The sequence below is a fragment of the Corvus kubaryi genome, unplaced genomic scaffold, assembly GCF_017639235.1.
Source record: "Corvus kubaryi isolate FWS band 111438036 unplaced genomic scaffold, C.kubaryi_AGA036_p1.0 37394, whole genome shotgun sequence".
In the NCBI taxonomy this organism is placed as follows: Eukaryota; Metazoa; Chordata; class Aves; order Passeriformes; family Corvidae; genus Corvus; species Corvus kubaryi.
The window spans coordinates 14957449-14976867 of NW_024581133.1; the positions used below are offsets into that span (position 1 = coordinate 14957449).

General features: G+C 38.2%; 1 protein-coding gene across 5 annotated transcripts in view; it reads left to right on the forward strand.

Moving 5' to 3' along the window:
• The window catches only part of FAM189A1 (family with sequence similarity 189 member A1), an 87867-nt gene that overhangs the window by 14211 nt on the left and 54237 nt on the right, over positions 1–19419 (forward strand). For 2 of the 5 annotated variants that reach the window (XM_042039355.1, XM_042039356.1), the window contains exon 1: positions 1289–1467. The exons of 2 other annotated variants lie outside the window; for them this stretch is intronic. In XM_042039355.1, coding sequence (XP_041895289.1) covers positions 1372–1467 — 96 coding nt within the window. In that variant the 5' untranslated portion in view covers positions 1289–1371. Of the gene's footprint in view, positions 1–1288; positions 1468–19419 lie in introns of those variants that run through there. One more of the 5 variants, XM_042039357.1, reaches the window with a different exon arrangement.

A 19419-nucleotide genomic window follows, 5' to 3' on the forward strand; every position in this document is an offset into this window, starting at 1 on the left:
AATTTGTAATTGATCTTAATAATGTTCTTCTTAGTCCAATTATATGAGGAAGGGAAGAAACATCACAGTCATAAACTTAGTGCTCACAGTGTATGATGGAAAGGACAGGATTCTTTAGTGGTTGAAATGGTCTTCTACCAATAGAATTATCTCCTTCTGCATCAACACAGATAAAAGGCTGACTTCCAAACCACACAGCTTTTGCTAAGGGTGTAAAAGTAATGTCCTAAAAAAAATGGACTCAAGCTTGAGAGAAGGCACTGTTGAGATGATGTTTGTGATTAGGAAGACACTTGGAGTCTTCTCCAAGTTTACTAAGTAGTATAATGGTGCTGGCTAGGCTGCTGAAGAATAAGCGCAGGCTTGGATTTGAAAGCTGCAAATCACAAGTGCGATCAGTGACTAAAGAAAAGGCTGCTACTATAATCTCATAGAAACTGCCAGAAACTCTAAAGAAATTTTTTGAGCAGTGATCACGTACTAAATAGCATTAGCTTCATAGGCTCTAATCTGCCAGAAAAATAATTGTCCTTTCTGATAGTGTTTTCCATTTGACCCTGTTGACCCACAGAAGCAGAATGTCTTCTGATTCTTATCAACGAATTTGAGAAAAATCAAAATTCACTCATCAAAACATAGGTACATAACAAAAACTTATCCGCACTATAGCAAAACAATAAAAACTTTGCTATGTTAGAGCAAAACAGGTCGAAGTAAATTAACAGGGCAAGTAAATGACGCTGTTGGGGCTGCCCGAGGCAGCACAGCGTCCAGCTGCAGACGTCCTTGGCTTCTGCTGCTGCATGTAGGGGTCAGCTGCAGCAGGCAGGGAAAGCTGGCTCCTTCGCAAGGAGCCAACCCCAAACAAAGGTGGTATAAAAGCGTCGGCAGAGGCAAAGGATGAGAGAGGGGATCTCTGTGTAGGTTCCAGCAAGTTTAATACCAGTAGGCAATCCGGGGACAAAAGCCTTGGAAAAGGGGAAAGCACAGCATTTTATAGTGGGGTGGAACAACGGGGAACAACCAATGGGGATCGACTGAGGAGGAGGAGATAACAGGGGGATAACCAGTGGGGATAACTTAGGGGAGGGAATTACATGAGTAGACCAATGGGGCATCGAAGAAGGGAGAACTTTCCAGAACTAATACATAAGCAACTAGGGGAAATACATAAACATGAACGTATATAAAACTGGGTGGAGAACTCCTGAACCAATAAACTTAAAACATGTAAAACTAAGAACCTCTAGGAGCGTGGGAACTTGCCGTAATCACAGGGTGAGAATCAGACCTCTGTGTTCTGTCCAGCGGCCTTTTGAATGCTGTGCTGCAGTGGCCACTGCCACCTGCGCTGCAACAAGTAAAGATGATATGGACTCTATTAAATATCACCAAAGGCTAATGGTTTTTCTCTGTATATCATTTCATCATGGACAGAAGCTATATTGCACTTCATGGATTCAGATGGTAAGATTTGACTTACAAGTTTTACTGGTGAAAGAATGCCTTTTAAGTGTGGGGGTTTTTCTCTTTTTTTTTTACCTTTTCCTACAGCCCACTGGTCTGCATGAATTTCATACCTGATGCTGTGTAACTAACTGGGCAGCAGCAGTAGTTCAGCAACATCAGTTAGTGCTGATGCCAAAGAACAGAGTTGGCTTTCATCACTTTAAAATGCCAGCTGGTCCTTTAACAGTCTTACTATATTTAGAGATTAATTGATAATTGTGTTTTAACTAGTAGACCTAGGGTGGATTTCACCATTAAATTGTTTGATAAAGAATTTGGGAGTCTCAGAAGTTTTTAACTGTAGGCATTGATATAAGATTTAGGGAGGGCATGGTAATAACTATAAATCCCCGAGTGAGATACTTGGTAATGGAGAATATACAGAAACTTTCCTTGCTTCCAATTCCCTGTAAGTGCACAAGCAAAACTGCCTAAATGTACTAAAAGAGTGGTAAACTGCATTCTCTTAGAATTATGGTCTTCTCTTAATAAATAGTAATGTCCAGTAAATATATGCACTTTTTTTACATAAGTAAATTTAGAAATAAATTAGTATTACAAACATATTCTGTTTCTATGTTTATATGTATACACACACTAAAATAAAACATCAAGAATGTATTTTTTTACAGCAATCATACAATTATAGAAATGTGCACCTGGCATGAGTCTCAACAGCTCATCTACTCTATTTTCACTGTGAGATCCATCTATAAACAGCAGCATCTCCAGTTGAGTGTTTGTTTAGATGTTCCTAAAGTTAGGTAATAAAGGAAACTAATCTGTTAGTCAACATCTTCCAGCACTTAACTACTCCTGTGCTAGTATGAATCTCATGCATTAACTGTATATATCCTAATATGTAATGTAATTTTTTTCTGGAAGTTAAGCTTCTAATTCTTTTAATGCATGTGTGATGGATACAAGGGCAAATGATTTTGTTGCTATTCATTTGTTGAGGTTTTCTAACCTACCAAAAAAATGCCACTGTTCTTTAATCTGGGTAAGTCATGCAGAACTTTCTAACTTCACTTATAAGTAGTTTTCTAAATCTCTTGGCATCTTTATTTCTGACCTAGATTCTCAACAGTAGCTGGGTATATTTAATGAAATGTGGGCAAGCTGGGGCACAGAGCATTCTTGCTGAGAATCTTCACCAGTGCTTATTGCAGCAGAATGTATACTGTGCAATCTGTATGTATAAAAGTCCTGCTAATTTGTTCCCAGATGCTGTCTGTGTCCCTGTGTTCCTCTTCACTTATTTATATTGTGATTACTGGTTAAACTAATCCCCAAATCTTTTTCTGCAGTTTTCCCGTTTTCTGACAGTTAGGGCCTCTTACATACTGAAGTATTAATGCAGTCTTTCTCTTGAGTGTGTTATTTTTCAGCAGTGTTGGAGCATCCTCATATGCAAACATTATTTAATTTCCTGTTTGAAATACTGCTTTTCATTTTTCAGGGTTCTTAGGTTGGTTGCGGTACCAGCATGTCTCCCAACTTCAGGTCATGTGTGGATGGTTATCTTAGTGTGTCTCCACACAAGTGTGTAGGTTCAGTTGTGCACTTTCAGAATAAATTATGCAGTTGTTTCCACTGTGCTTTGATTCATCTTCTGGAGCTCTGAGCTTGCAGACTGGATAACACTAAACTAGAAGGTGTGCTCCCGCAGCATCTCTAGTGTTGTCTGGCTCTGGATGGGCATTTAAGTCTATGGGCTCAGACTAGAGCTAGACCTTGTTTTTAGAAGACAGAACAAAACAAATACACCCCAACTAACAACCCCCCATTGAAGCAGCAAAATCCCCCATACCCCACCACAAAAAAAACCAAAACAAAATGAAACAAGCAAACAAAAAACCCAAATAAACAAACTCCCACCACCAACCAACCAAACAAAACAAGCGTTGCCAAAGAAACCGTACTCCAGAAACGTGGATGGTGTGGATGTCAGCTTCCCAGCAGCATCTGTTCCCTCGGCAGCTCAGTTCCCGTTGGCCTGCACTGCCTGTGGGTGTAGACGCTGTTGTTACAAACATGTTGTTTTGGTAAGCTGCGCACACTCCCTGTGCTAATCCCACATAACAAGCTTTTTGAGTGGTAGAAACTCTCGGGTGATAGCTGGAGATTTCGGTGGGTTTGGTGCCACTGTGTGGTGCTGTGTATTTCAGTAGGCCATGCCTAGCTGAAGGACTCAAATTCATCTCAAGTTTTTTTATTGATTCTGATTTGCATTCATACCCTGGAACTGTTGAAAGTATTGAATAACTGATCATAGCTATCACTTTTTGTAAAAACCCAAAGGTATTTTCTATGGAGAAGATTGGAGAATTTTTCATGAGAGAAGCTTTCCTAATAGCTAATGGACTAGTCGTGTGACTTTGTGTTGCTAGAACAAGTGTTACGTGTCCCTCTTTGGCTGCAGCCAGTTTTGTCTTTCTAGTTTAGTCCATATATGGTCCTCTTGCCACCCTGTAATAGTCTGACAGTCTCTGGTTCATTAGAGCTGCTTTTGGTAGTAGGTGAAACAGCTGTCACTGAAATGATTTTTTAATAAGTATGTAGGATGTTTCATGTTTGTAAATCTGCCAGTTATTAACACTTGCACGTGTTTTCTGGTTCTATTCTCTCTCTTACTGCTCCTCAGAGGAATTACTATACAAATACTTGGAGAAAATGACTTTCTCTTGTGTTTATACAACACTGCTAAAAGGATTTATTAGATTGGAAGCAGGCATTATGCAACTCAAGTCATGTTTGACTCAAGCTATAGCAGAAAATTACTTTGAACATTTAATAGTTTTCTAGTTAAAAGTCTTCTGCTTTGATTTTAAAGGTATTTGGTGTGCAACAGAGAACTAATTATAGCCTTTTACTGACGGGTAAGTGGTATTGTAAAATAAATGTATATAGTTTGTCATTTTCAGGAGAAGGAAAAATTATTCAGATTTTCAGAGTAGTTTAGAAGTATTAATTACTGTGATTTCTTTTCAGTGTTGAATCTTATTTACTTTGCTCTGAAAATTCTAGGCTAGGACTACAATTAGTTGGACTGTATTCTAACTAATATCAAGGTTTAATATGTTAGTGATTTCTTTTCATGTAAAAGATGGAGATGGATTTTATGGCTTAAAAATGACGAGCCATAACAGCATACAGAAAGACAGTTTACTTGCCTCCCTGAAGAATGATGCCTGATGAAAACCATGGTTTTAGTTTCCAAATATTGATAGTGAGTTCTAGGAAAACACCGTGATGTCCTGCACAGACTGGCTCACTAAAAGGCTCAGTATGAAAGCTTAGCTAGAGTTCAGGATTTCTTTACTGTTAAAAGTACTTCCTGCAGACTGCAAAGTAAGAAAAGGTGAGCAATTAGGGGAAAAAATATAAGGGAGGGGTTGTATATTTGGGGGAAAGTAAAATCATGCAAATGGCAGATTTGAGAAAACTCTCTAGCTGATCACCTGTCTTGGAGATCTTGAGGTAGAAAAAGACTGGGTTTCCTTGGCTTACCCAAGATGTCAATCAATTTGAATGAGCTTTTCAGATCAGATTTAACGAAGTCAGTTCTGTTACTACTTACAGAACTGGCTGATAGATTAGAGAGTATTTAAGAATGTGGCAAACTGCTTTTTCTTTGAGTATTTCTAAATCAGCATCATTACATTTTTGTCTCACTGGGTTGCAGTTGCTAGATATGAAGTTTACTGCCAGTTTCAAAATTGTACATATGATTTTATTAGGTTTTTTTAGTACTCATAACCTTTCTGTCAGGAAGGGAGACAAGAACTTCAGCAAATACAAGAGTAGCTGTGATACGGGAACATGAGTACCAGATACTGGCTTTTAACTCCCTTATATTTCAGGAAGATATTTTAAAGAAATTAATGACTTTTTTAATATGAGTTTGCTATCAGCAGGACAGCAAGAAATCATGAATTCTAGAGCATAATATATGTAATGGAATCATGGAATGGCCTGGCTTGGAAGGGACCTTCAAGCCCATCACATTCCACCTTCCCTGCCATGAGCAGGGACACATCCCACTATCCCAGGTTGCTCCGAGCCCCATCCAGTCTGGCCTTGGACACTTCCAGGGATCCAGGGGCAGCCACAGCTTCTCTGGGCAACTTGTGCCAGGGCATCCCCACCCTCCCAGGGAGCAATTTCTACCTAATACCTCATCTAAGCCTGCTCTCTGTCAGTTTGGGGATTTAATTTTGATAACCATTTTCTAAACCTCTTGTCTCTGAAGTTAGTGGAAGGTCCAAAAGCATCCTAAAAATTAAAAAAATGACTTGTTATCTTTGAATATGCAGTGGTTCAGCATTTTGATGTGTAAAATAAAGGTTCGGAATGCCCTTTATTACATTTAGTAATAATCTGAGTAACAAACTGTGTTCACGTTTATCATATTTTGAGATATAGCAAGGGATTAATTCTGTGTTTTAAGAGCAGCAGTGCAGTGATTTTTTTCTTTGTTGAGACAATAAAATAAGATGTTAATTGGGCAGGCAGCAGTGCAATGTTTCACTGAGCATGGTCTGCAGAACTGCTGGAGCAGGAGTGAGAAAGTTTTGCAGTCTGCATCCCTTGACATCAATTACTCCTCTGTGAATTGTGTATTCTGTCATGCAGCATCTCTGTTGCTTCTCCCTAGTTTCACTGATCATTCAGACATATTTTCAGAAGTTTTCAGAATATATCTGCATATGACATAGCTTAGATTTCATGTCAAATAGCTTTAAAGGGGATAAATTTTCAGCTGCACAACAGAATATTTTAAATTTTGCTATCTTATTTTTATATCTCAAGTACACTATTTCTTTTTTGGCTGCTTGCTAGAAAAATTATGCATTTGGCTGCACTTACAATAATAGTTACAGTATTGCTTTCAGTTTTAATGTTGTTTCTTAAATTGGGTTTTCATGACATTTTTTCTGACTTTACTGCTGAAGTTTTCTGACTTCACTTCTCTGGCCCTTTCTTTTTCACATCTCATTTCCGCAGTGCCTGCCTGTTGCAGAGCTCCCTGTTTAGCAGTTATCTGCTTTTACTCTTTTTGTGTGTGTGTGTGAATTTCAAATCAAACAAACAAAAAAAACTACCAAAACAAAACCAAACTCCAGTGAGAATTGACATTGCTTTATACCTCCTGTCTTGATAAACCACTTTATTCTGCTACTGATTTCCATGTCTCAAGATGGGAAGTAGGGTAGGAAGTCTAGAGGGAAGATACAAGAAAGATTTTATCTTTTCTTCTTCTTGTTATGAACAGCAATAACAATTTTGCTGCCTATCCTGCAGGTTTTTTGTGCTCTAACACAACTGTTCTGCAAAATGATCAATAATATTCCTCAGTACTGTTTCTTGTGAAGCTGTATTGGAATTCAAGAACAAGTTGGGTTTGAGGTCTTTCTGTAAAATAAAGACTGGAAAAATGAAGGATGCTTCTCTGTTTCTTTCACCTGTTATGGATAAAGAAGTCCTGTGTCCTTCAAAGCAGTGATTAGTATTGTGAAAAGGTAACGAAAACAATTAGAACATGAGTGAGGGTCCCTCTGTCACCACCAGATTTCTGTGGCAGTTTCCATAGGAGGGATATCAGGAGAGAGATAAAGAACCTTCTAGGGTAACTACAGCAGGGATGAATTATGAATCTCTAAAGGTGTCTTTTCTGAAATTATTTTGAAAAAATACAGTAGAACTTGTTTATTACAACATATTACAAGCGGAATCTGACATGCTGTGTAAGAAAAAATGTGTTCTAAGTTCATTAAATTTTGCAGCATTACAGTGAGTTAGGAAAGAGCTGTCTTAATTTGTAGAGAGTCTGAAGCATGGAAAGGTGAGATGAGCTACTTAAGTGACAAAGGTTTGTGTTTTCCAGAACCAGGAAACGTTGTATTTGCAAAAAGACCCAACCTTTCCAGCTTTTTTCTTTGTATATTCTTTCTGATTCTGTTACTCTTTTCTTTCTCTTCATGTCATTAGACCTTCCTTAGGTGATGTCTTTAGTCATTGAGTGTCTGACTGTTTGTAACCCTATGAAAAAAGTACATGGCACTATGGTGTGTGGTACTGGTCTTGTCATTAGGAGGTCAAAGCGAGGTTTAATGCTGTGTGGTGTTATGAAGGATCTGTACTGTCTGGGAACACTTTTACAGTGAGTAGGAAGAAAATTCTGAAGGAAGTGGGATGAGAAGACGTAGATGAATGTTCCTTTATATGCTGAAACACAAAAATGGCTAAGGATATGATGATTTCTTTCTACCCCAGGAAACAAAATCAGTGTCATTTTAAGAGAGTAACTGAAGTTTTTTGTGAGAATTATTTATTGAGAGAATTGTTAAAAGGAAAAAGATTCCCAATCCACATTAATACTGGATGCTGGAGGATATCTTTGCCTTTTGTTTTTGACAGCCCTCATCATTCCTTCCTATTTAGTTTCTTTCTTCCTCTTTCTTTAAGGAGTATTTAGCGAAGCAGAAGCTGTGATTGATGATGTCCATGCCACCTTAGAGATCAAAATTAATTTCTATTATAATTCCTGTTTCTGTGTATCCCAGGTCTCTTCTCCTGATTATTTGACTCCACAATCAGCAAAAGTGTGTTTTGTTCAGTCTTTGAGATTGTGATCCCGTCTGGGCTAATCTTGTATCTAGTCCTGCAGCTAAATGCTGGTGTTGCTAGACTCTGGCTTAGTTTAACAAGGCTCAGAACCCATGCAGGTGCTGCCCAGCTCTGACTTAGCTTCCCAGCTGGGACTCAAGGCACTGCAGTTTGGGTTGCTGCAAAATGTGCTGGATCCTTTAAAGTGGTTTTGCACTGAGACACTTAAAATTTCCTAATGTTCCACTGGCACTCTGTTGGGGTGTTTCATCAAGACTGACATACGCTAGTGGTCTGGTGCTCTGGTGCAATTCACTCATCATTTGGTTATTTGTTCTTGCAGAATGAGTCACCTGATATGCAGGACTGTCTTGTATTCAGGCCAATTTAGCAATTGTCAGCTTTGCAAAATGCACTTAGCAAAAACTAAATACAAATACCAAACTAGGCATGTGCACCCATGGACTCGGTTTGAGGCTCATTTACTGGAGTTTTCTGTAGTCTCATTTTGATACTTTGTAAGAGCTGGATGAGTTTTTTAAAAACTGATTTACAGATTGCCGTGTTTCATTCCTGCACCAATAAAATTTTCCTGGGAAATTATACAGTGTGTTGTATAAATAAAGGTGAGTTCTAAAGGGGGAAGATCTCACAGAAATATGCCGGACAAGTTACTCATTTTCTGGCTCTCAGATGATGTTGATGAATGCTGTTTGTTAGGATCTCTGATCTCCTTTCTGTTCATAAGATCTACATTTTTGTTTTTGACTGGAATGTAACAGTAGATATATATAACTTGGCATAAAGTCAGCAAAATTTTTTGATAAGATGAAGAGCCTAATTTTACTGACCTGAGTTTAGAAGTTCCTCTCACTTCTAAATTTTTCTAGCTTTAGATTTGGTCATAACTTTTTTTTTTTGGTGTAGAATTTTTTTTCCTGAAAGCATTAGTTAAGTTCCTTGTTTTGGTGTTTAAACTTCATTACGAAAACAGTATTGTAGTTGTGAATGAGTTTACTTTCACAGTGAGAACACTTGTCACCTGTGTTCCCTAGAGAAAAAGACTTCTGAAGGATTCCTTATGTTAAGACTACTAAGTTACCCTAAAATCAGTCAAATAAAAGATTGCTTTTTCCCTTTGTTAAAGTTTACATAAAATACATAAAAGCTTTTTTTTAGTATTTTAATTAGATTCTTTTGGGAAGCATTTAAGAATTTTAAACAGCTGTGATTAACAAGTGTTAATGTTTCTTGGCCATGTTTGATGGCTTGCAAGTTCACTTTATTTAATGATGTCTGGATTGTATTTTTAGGCTGAAACAAGAAAAAGCAGTTTTTGTTTAGTTAGAACAGTACATTTATGACTGCATCTGTTATATCCATTATTTTTTCCTGCAACATGCTCTGTCACCTCAGCTGTGTGGATACACAGTGCACATACTTTTGCACGTGCAGTTACAGGAGTTTGGGACTCATCTTCTGCTGGGGTTTGTGTGAGGAGAGCAGGAGAGTTCCAGCTCTAGATTCCTGGTCTAGATGGCATGTGTGAGCTACCTCAGGTAGCTGAGGCTGTTTTGAGCTGGGATCTGTAAGATACCTATATATGGAAAACCTGTGGAAGCTGTAGGAAAACAGAATCCCATTTAGCACGTGTTGCATCTTTTATTTGACTTTTTTTCTAATGAAAATCAGTAGTATTCTAGATGCTTTCTAACATCTAGAATGTTTCCCAAGTTGATGAATGAAACAGGAATAGCAGACTATTTGCATAATGTAGTTTCTATTAATGTGATTTTCACATTTTTCAGTACTTTTTTTTGGTGCAGTGCTGTTCTTTTTATTGCTATACTATTTTCTCTTCCCTTCTCGACCTTTCTGTCAACTTCCTTGATATTTACATTGATTTTTTTTTCTATTTAAAAAAACCCCCCACAAAACAACAAACGAAGAAAACACAACCCCAAAACAGAGAACAAACTAGCTCTCCCCAAACGTTGTTCTGCTAATTTTGTAGTGAATTGCCACAGTTCTGTGGTGTTTGTTTAACCACGATGTGTTTACTGTAGTGCAAGCTAGGGTGTAATTACTATTACAAATTGTCCTGTAGAGAATATTTCTCAGTTAAGATACCAGTATCTGGTATACCCCCTAACCAGGGACTTCTTGAAACACAACACAGGTCGTCATGTTCCTACAAATCAATAGCAATAACTTGAGAGAGTCTTCCTTGACAGTGCTGAAGTACTGAGGATGATTTTCTTCACATCAGCTTCCAGCTTGGTGTTTGAGGTGAACTCAATCTGAATTTCTCCTATCCATTAATCAGCAAGCTTCAGTGTGGTCCTTGGTCTGTTTGATATTGCTAGAAAGCCAGGTTTCTCTGTTAAGTGCTTTTGATACTTGTGTCTGAACAACCATTGTTGTCATTGTTTTCCTGTCAACTTTTTCCATGTGTACAAAAAGAAAGCTGCTGGCCAGAGCAGAAGAGGTTGCGCTCTCTCTCTCTCTCTCTCTCTGCATTCTTCAGCTTAGAAATAAAACTTTCGCTTTTCAGATGGTGATTCTGAAAAGTTAATGTGAAAAGATAGCAAGAAGATGGTTTTAAAAACGGATATTGTGTGCACAGTTACTATCCCATTCTATTATAAGCTTAACTTCAGTAAAACCAAGCATGTTTTTTAAAAAGACAAGTGACGCCTTATATTCTGGAATACCATCCCATTCTGTCTTGGGTTGGGAGAGCTAATTTTCAAAATTGTCTAATTGAGATAGACTCTAAATGCCAGAGTTACAAGTTAAAACTTTTCAGGCTGTGTTAGTGTGTATAAAATGTAATAGCCCTAAATCATTTGGAAGTAAGTTTTTCTCTATCTTGTTTTTAATTTATTTTGTCTTAATGAATAAGTTATCTCCAACTGAAGTAGGTATATAGCTGCTTTTATGAAAGTCAATATGTTACGCTTTTGTTGAGTCTGTGGTCAGCCAGGCTGCAGTAACACAAACATTGAGAGTGTGGGAATCTTACTGGGATGGTAATTTCAAAGCTTCTTTGTGAGCTTTTTGCAGGCAATCAGAGACAAGTAGAACAAACCAAAGAGGCCCTGTCTTTGAAATATAATTGAGTTTGATGTACTGCTTACTCAGTTTGCTTTGCCTTTGACTCTGCGGAATTTTTTAAAATGAAGACATCTGGCTGTGTGATGAAGTGGGAAAATGGTCATATTTGAGCTTAGCCATTTAATATTAGATAAAGTTATAGCAATTTCTTATGAGGTACTTAAGAAGGTGTTTTAAAGATAATAAAACAGAGCTCAGTCTAATGCCCATATGTGAATGGCTGTACCATGTGCAATTCATTTAACTAATTTTTGGTCATGATGGTGGATCCACCACTAAAGGCCAGACATAATGCTGGTTACTGTGTAATCCTTGTTAAACAAGCATGCTTCACATGGCAATGGAAATCACTTCTGGATTTTTACTTCCTCCACAGGTGACAGTACAGTTGTATCTTGCACAATGCAGTTTTTATTTGCCCATTAGTGATGCAGTAAGGAACCACAGTTTCTGCAGATCTGAGTCCTTCTGATGATGAATGATTCTGCATAACCTCAGGAACAATTTTTTAGAGTGAAGTGTTTCGATCTAGCAGTAATGTAAAAATGCAAAACTGCTCTTTTTAGACTATAAGATGTTTTCCATCTTAATATTTACACAAAGTTCCCAGTATATTTACCAGAAGTCCTGACCTTAAAGTCAGGCAGAATAAGTCTTTGGACTCCTTGAGCTTAATTTTTCTGTGGGAAAAGGGTTTCTGTAGAGTGAGTGTGGTTTGTGGTTGAGTGGTCATTAAATAATTCCAGAAAGCAGACCACCAGATCTGGTAAATGGGTTTGGTGTGAGATGAGGTCTCATATGAAGATTGGTGTTTTATTCCCACTTTATTTCCAAAACCAATATGGAAAACATTTCAATTTGATGATCCACCTTGCTTTTGTAACCAGTATTATACAGGATGCTTTTCTGTCTGCAGTGTTTCAGAGTTCATGTATTTTGACCATGTTTATTATAAATTACAAGTTGCTGTGCAAATGAATTTAGTGTTATACGTTAGTAATCTCTTTGAATCTCTTATGGAGAGAAAATAGACAACATTTTAGTTGCTCTGTAATTTTTATAGGATTCCCTCTTTCACATTCTCCTTGCACTTAAAATAGCTGTGGGCTTTGATTTTGGAGCTAAGGTTATACTTCTATTCATTTGGTGTTTGGACTACTAGTGCCCAAATAATTAACTGCATTAAAATTACTGAAATAGCATGTCATGCGCTCCCCAAACCTATTGCCTGCTGACAGGTTAAGAAGCCTCTACAGTAGAATTGGACTTCAATTGCAGAGGCTTTGGTGCTGCGATGTTTTTGCAAAGCAGTTCTGCAGTCCTCAGCTGGGAGTCTTTGTCAGTGTGCTACCCAGCTTGATGTGAGAATAACTCCTGCCTGTTCCCTAGATCATTCCAATATGTGCCTTCTCTTCTGTAAAGTTTGATGGCTTTCATTGCTCCATGGGATGGTATTGAAAACTCATTTTCTTGGGGGTGCATTGTAGAACTTCATGGCTAGTTTGTGGTGCTGGAGTGATGCACTCTTTTCTGCTTGCCCAAGTCCTTTGCTCTTTCTTCCCAAACCAATTTGAGATTTTTATACATTATTCTCAAGGGTTGTCATAAACAGGTATCTTATGTATGCAGCAAGTCTAAAATAATGTATTTTAAGTCTTTAATAGTAACTAATGAGATTATTATAATTAAGAATAGAGGTAAGGCTCTAAATTATTCTAAACACAGTACGTTCTTTGTTCAGTCCATTTTGACTCTGTATCAACATGATTTCATTTTTGCATTTTGCTGCTGACAGGCTTTAAGTGCCTGCTGTTCAGGCCTGTGGGCATCCTGAGCAGGGACAAGGCTGAAATGCGATACAGTTGCTACTGGTTGCTGATGGTACCTGGATTTCCATTCTGTGGTGTTGAGGCTGGAAAGGACCAGGTGCAAGTATTTTCCCTGATCTTGTCTCCACAGAAAAATGGTTCAGATAGATTACATATTGGGGGACAGGTGTTGAGAAGGGACCATCAGAATCATCAAGTCCAACTCCTGGCCCTGTGCAGGACACCCCTAAGATCATACCATGTGCCTGAGAGCATTGTCCAAATGCTTCTGGAACTGTCAGGCTGGTGCTGTAACCACTGCCCTGGGTAGCCTGTTCCAGTGCCCAAGTACCTCTTGAGGGAAAAGCTTTCTGATCTCGAATCTAAACTTCCCCTGACTCAGCCTCATTCTGCTTCCTCAAATCCTGTTCATGGTGAAGAGATCAGTGCCTGCCCCTCCTCTTCCCATCTGAGGATGTTGTAGACTGTGACGAGGTTTCACCTCAGTCTCTCTTTCTCTCTGGTTGAACAGACCAAGTGATCTCAGCCACTCCTGGTGTGGCTTACCCTCCAGACCCTTCACCCTCTTCGTGGCCTTCCCTTGGACACTCTCTAACAGCTTAATGTTTTTTTCATATTGTGTTGCCCAGAACTGCCTCCAGTGCTCAAGGTGAGGCCACCCAGTACAGAGCAGGGTGGGACAGTCCCCTCCCTTGCCTGGCTGGCGATGCTGTGCCTGATGCCCCCCAGGATAGGGTTGGCTCTCCTGGCTGCCAGGGCACTGATGACTCATGTTCAGCTTGCCGTGAAATAAATCTTTAGAACCCTTGGATTCTTGGTGTGTTTGGAAGGCATCCATCCATCCTTATATTGAACCTGTGTTTCTCCAAATTAATTTGCCCTTTCCCCTCTGAAGTCCTGTTTTGGATGTGGTGGCCAGCAGTCTGTCGTGGTTATAGCTGCCTGGGAAGGGTTGTCTCAGAAAAGGTGGTAAATGCAGTAGTGTAGATGGCTTTCACCAAGTTCATGGTGACAGAAGTCTGTAGGCTGAGGATAGTGTTAATCTGATCTGACCATTTAATATTTACTTTGTCCCTTTCTCTCTCTCATTGCTACCTGTGCATCCTTAACCTTTTCCTTTATCTGGTAGCATGGCCTAGAAGCAAATCACTAATCATGCTCATTGGAGTATGAGGTCTACTGCTTTTTGATTAATCTCTCTCCATGTGTCCTGTGACTCTGCAGTTTAAAACATAGCTCCAAAAGATCTATGGAATTGGAGGAGTGGAGCTTACTCTGTACCAGTGATGTGCAGAGACAATGCATTTTATGTGTATTTGGAAGCTCTTCTCAATTTGAGGCGGAGAAAATGCTCTTGTTACTGATATTTAGATCACTTTATATAATACATCTCGGCTTTTATCCCCTGAGAAATTGTGTCAGTAATTGAAAGAGCCGTTGTCTCATTTCAGTTATCTAAACAATCTCAGTTTTCATTCTTATTATTATTGGAAGAGCCCAGCAGCAAAAGTCTGATTAGTAATTTCCTAATGCTACTGGGAAAAAATATTTCTAGAATAATTTTCTGTACTGAGTCAATGATATAGGTCAAGATTGGTGTGAAAACAGATTAGGAAATGTCTAAAGAAATTTATCACTTTTTTTTTTTGTCACAGTAACATTATGGATATAATTATTTTTTTAAGTACAATGAAACATAAAATGAAAATTCTGGAAGTGAAGTTCTGATAGCTGAGTGATACCTTTGCCTTAGTAATGGATAAATATGGAATCCTTTATTTTTGGAGTTAAGATAAAGTTTTCACATTTTCAGCCCTTGAAAGAATGTAACTGTTATGAAAGAAATAAAGCATGTTATATTTTATAGGCTCATAATAGCTTTCTAATGATTTCAAGTGCCTTATTTCTTTCATTACAAACACTTAAAATTGTATCAGTAGTTTTGGAAAGGAAATTCAATATACTTCTAGGTGTGAAGGCTTTGTCCCTGTTAGAAATCATCTTTGTAATCTGTTGTATGGAATGCACATCAAGACCAAGAAAATAAATATTCAGATGAGGAAATAATTAACTCTTGAGTTTACAACACCTGCATACAGACCTATCATATTGGACAAACTGCTTCTAATTTCACTGATTTCTTTGGTTCAGTGCATTTTAATTAAGATTTTGACTGCTGTCTCAATAAACCCTTTCTGCTTCAAAGAATCGATAAGCTATCCACACTTGATCTGGGCTACTGTAGAGATCCTGAATATCATGTGTGGGCAGTACATTTCTTCAGTCAATTATTTTTGAAAATTTCTTGCTCTGGCTTTCATGTTGAACATTGTGAAACACAGCAGCTGGTTCTTCAGCAGTGTTGCTGGTGGTGTTACTCAAAGCACTGTGTTCTTTTGGTTCGTTCATGGGTCATTCTGAAGAAGGGAAGTTGCTTGGGTTGTGAGGGAGCTTCATTTTAATTTGAGACAATTGTCCAAGAGCCACAAAATCTTGTTATTCCTTATGATATCTCAGTAGACTTTATTCTGAGTTCAGACTCTTCCCCTATGAAACCGCATGTATTGAGCTCGCTCTTCAGTCATCTGTTTTATTTCAGGTTTGTTCATAAATAATCTAATACAGTTGAAAGCTTGGAGGATTGGTTCCAAGCTGCCTAGCTACCTTTCTGTTTAAATACTCTTTTGCTAATGGTTGTGTGCCTTATTAATGCTCATGGATTACATTATGGGGCGTAGAAGATAATGTAATAGTGTGTTCCATGAGTATGTTTAATAAAAAACAGATTAGAATTAAGACTGTATTGCGAGTCACTGATGTATCAGCTCTGTGCTTAATATCTTATCTAAATCCCTGTCCATAGCTTTTAATACAGTTTGCATATTTTAGTGAAGTTGAGCATAACAGTTCTGAACCACTCAGAAGAGTAACAAATACAGAACATAGGAAGTTTTTTTATAATTGAAAAAAAAAATATAAATATATATATAAAAACATATTCTGATGGATATGTGCTCCATCAGTGCTTGTTTTTCTCTGTATGTCAAATAGGTTCCTTCTAGTAACAAGTTACAGATGTGTAATGAGGAGATTTCTGATGGGTGTGGAGAATATTTGATAAGAATACAAAGACAAAACCAAAGAAAAGCTCACCCTAGAGCTTAAAACAAGATCAAAATTGTGGGCTGTTAATACATTCTGGTAGCTGTGTCAATGTATAGGTAATTTTACTGTCCTGTTCTTGTGGGGCACCAAGGGATTTTGTTTCTCTGCTCCTGTTTCCATGGCAATTAGAATTAGATTAGTTTTAGGTTCACAGTGGATAAATGAGAGCAACTAAGCTATAATGTAGTGTTTGTGAGTCAGGAACACGCTGCATCTTTTTATAAAATAGCCCAAAACTGTGTTTAAATCATTGTGGTTTTCTGGTCACTGTTGACTTGCTTGTATTTAAGCGTCCAGATCTTTCGTTTGTGGTTGCAGTCTGGTGGCACTTGTGCTCTTTGTGTTCATAGTGATGTAGTCTTTAAATGACAGAGCAGTCCCTGGATTCTAGGGATAGCTGCATGTTGAACAGTCAGTTTGCGTATTTGCTAATAAATATTTATATTAACTATTTTTAAAACTCTTTAGCCCATGACTGATTTTTACAGAGATTTTCATCCTTCCTGTTTCCCAGAAATTGGAATGGAGAGTAATATTAGTGGTGGACTATTCCACTCCCTCTTCAGCTAATTCCCATGCAGCACAGTTCTTTTTCCTATAGTGTGTATTTAACTTTACCAGCATTTTGCACTAATGGATTGCAGATGCTGCGGAGTGTTATTATAAGATGATTTTGTGCTCTGGTAGTAATGTGTCATGCTTTAATAGTTTCTGTGTATGTGATAGTTGTGACATTGCTCACACAGTATTTAATGCTTGCATTTTGTTAAACAGTTATGTGCCTTTTACCAGGACTATGGTAGATTTCACAGAAACATCATCCTTGAAGATATTTCAGCAGTTGATTGAGACTCTGTGAGGTACACCTAGACCTAAAGACAGTTTGGGGGTATTATTTGTTGAAGTATGATTGAGCTTTACCATTTCAGGAGCATTTGAGTTGACAAAATTAATCCTTGCAGTAGTCTGTGCTCCTGTAGCCCAGAGAGGGGAACTTTGGGAAGTGTCAGTGGCTTCAGGCCCTTGTGCAGGGACACAGCTGCTGTTGTGCTTTGCTCACAGAAAGTGCTGATGATACTGGTGCTGTGGGTGCTGGGATTTCCCTTTGGCAGGCCAGTTACTGCCCTGGTCTCTCCACTCAGCTGCCTTGAGCATCTGCCTGCTCGTGCTGTGCCTGTTCTGCCTGGCCCGCCTTGGTGGGTGTTTGTCTGATGTGTTGTTACAAACAGGTTCTTTAGTTTCTAGATTATCTAGCTATGTTCACAACACATGTTTTTGGAAACATGTAAACAGATATCTGTAGACACATAAATTTAGTTCTTAGAAGAGGCCTGAGAAGGAATTTCTGCAATTACTGTGAAGAACTTGTATGCTTATTTTCATGTAATTGAATCCATTGATTAGAGAATTTCTCTTGTATTTACAAGCTGAAAAAGTGACTAACCCATAAATTGGTGGAAAAGGACCAAATGACTTGATGTGTGTTGTATCAGGCTGAGCAAGGAAGCAGGAATAAGAATAGAGAATAAAACTTGGAGTTTTCCATAACTCGTGCTCTATGTTAGACTGGAAAACGATTGCTAGATCCCAAGTGGAACTAAGGAAAAAAAAAAGATAATTTGTTTTCTTAAGCCAGTTAATACATAGACGTCAGTAATTTTACATTTCTATAGTTTTTTGTACCTTGATAGTGGTTCACTATACTTAATGTGGTTTTAATTAATATTTATATAAACATAGGGTTTATGTAGTTCAGGACAGGAGTTTAAAGGAACCACACTAGAGAATGTATCACGTAGAAGAGCCATTTTGTAATTGGAGACTCAGAAGGCAGATGATTTAAGATACATCAAGAGACTGCATCATCTGATCTGCCCCATATTCAAAGTCAGAGCCCTCTAAATTTCTAGGGATTCACCAGACTGTGGAGGGAAAATGCTGGAAAAGACACCATCAAGGGCTAATCCTTTGTTTGCAGTCCCTGTGCTGGAAAGTAGTTTTACCTTCTGGTTTTGTCCTGCCTCAGTATGTGCCTGTTAAAGTAAATGCATCTTTGTCATGCATGAACACCACTTGCATTAATGATAATGGAGTTTTCATATGCCTGTTGAGCTACTGCATTTCTAATGCTGCAGAAGTCAGCACTGATGTACTCCGCTGATGCACAGAGGAAAAAACATTGTCATAATGAGCAGGTACATATATGTACATATATCTGGGGGAATTCTCCTTAAGGAATATGGCAAACCTAATTTTTGAATGGTTTTAGTTGCTTTCATTAATTTCGATTATTGTGTGACAGGGAGGTTCACTACAATTCAGAAGATAGAAGCTGGATCCAAGGTAGTAGATAAACATACTCTGCAGGTTCTGAAATCAAAACACATTGCCAAGGTTAAGGGATTGTTAAAATTGTCAAACTCTATTTTACTTTTTATTTAAGAAAGAAAGAACCTGTGCATAGAATTCATGTGATGTAGTGATTTTTGAAAAGCATGAGAAGCCATATAGATTGCAATATCGAGCTGTTGAATATTCCGAGTGATTATTGTAAGATCTTTTGGGCCTTTAAATTAATTACATACTAATTTCAAATAATTGCTACTTCTGTATATAAACAAAGTGGAGTTTCTACTCACTGTATTCAATGTTAGTATTGTATTTATAAGAGGTATAAGCTGAAGAGAAAACAAAACCTTAAGACTGGGGGCTTTTTGGTTGTTGGTTGGTTGGGTTTTGAGGTTTTTGTGGGGTTTTGTTTGGGTTTGTGGAGATTTGTTTGGTTGGTTTTGTTATTAAATTCCTGGTTGTCTTCAATATCAAGATAAATCTTTAGTTTTCTGTTTTGATAGTAATTTGGTGTATTCTAACGAAATGTCAGTATGTGATGTCCTCTGTGTGCTTTTTTCCTAGTTATATAGCTGTGCACACCGTGGGTTAATGTGAGGTGCTTGGCGCTGGAAATAGCTGCATCTCAGCAAAATAAGTTTTTTGGGTAACCAGTGACTGACACAGGGGACTAATGGGGGTTGGAAAATTACATGACGGCATTGTTGAGGTGGCCTCTTATAATGACAGTATTAAAGACACAGGTGGAACACTGAGTTCTTGTGCCTATTATCAGCGTAAATTTATCAAGTGGCCTGGCTGTGCTTGACCTTTTGCGTGGTGAGCCAGTACAGTGAGT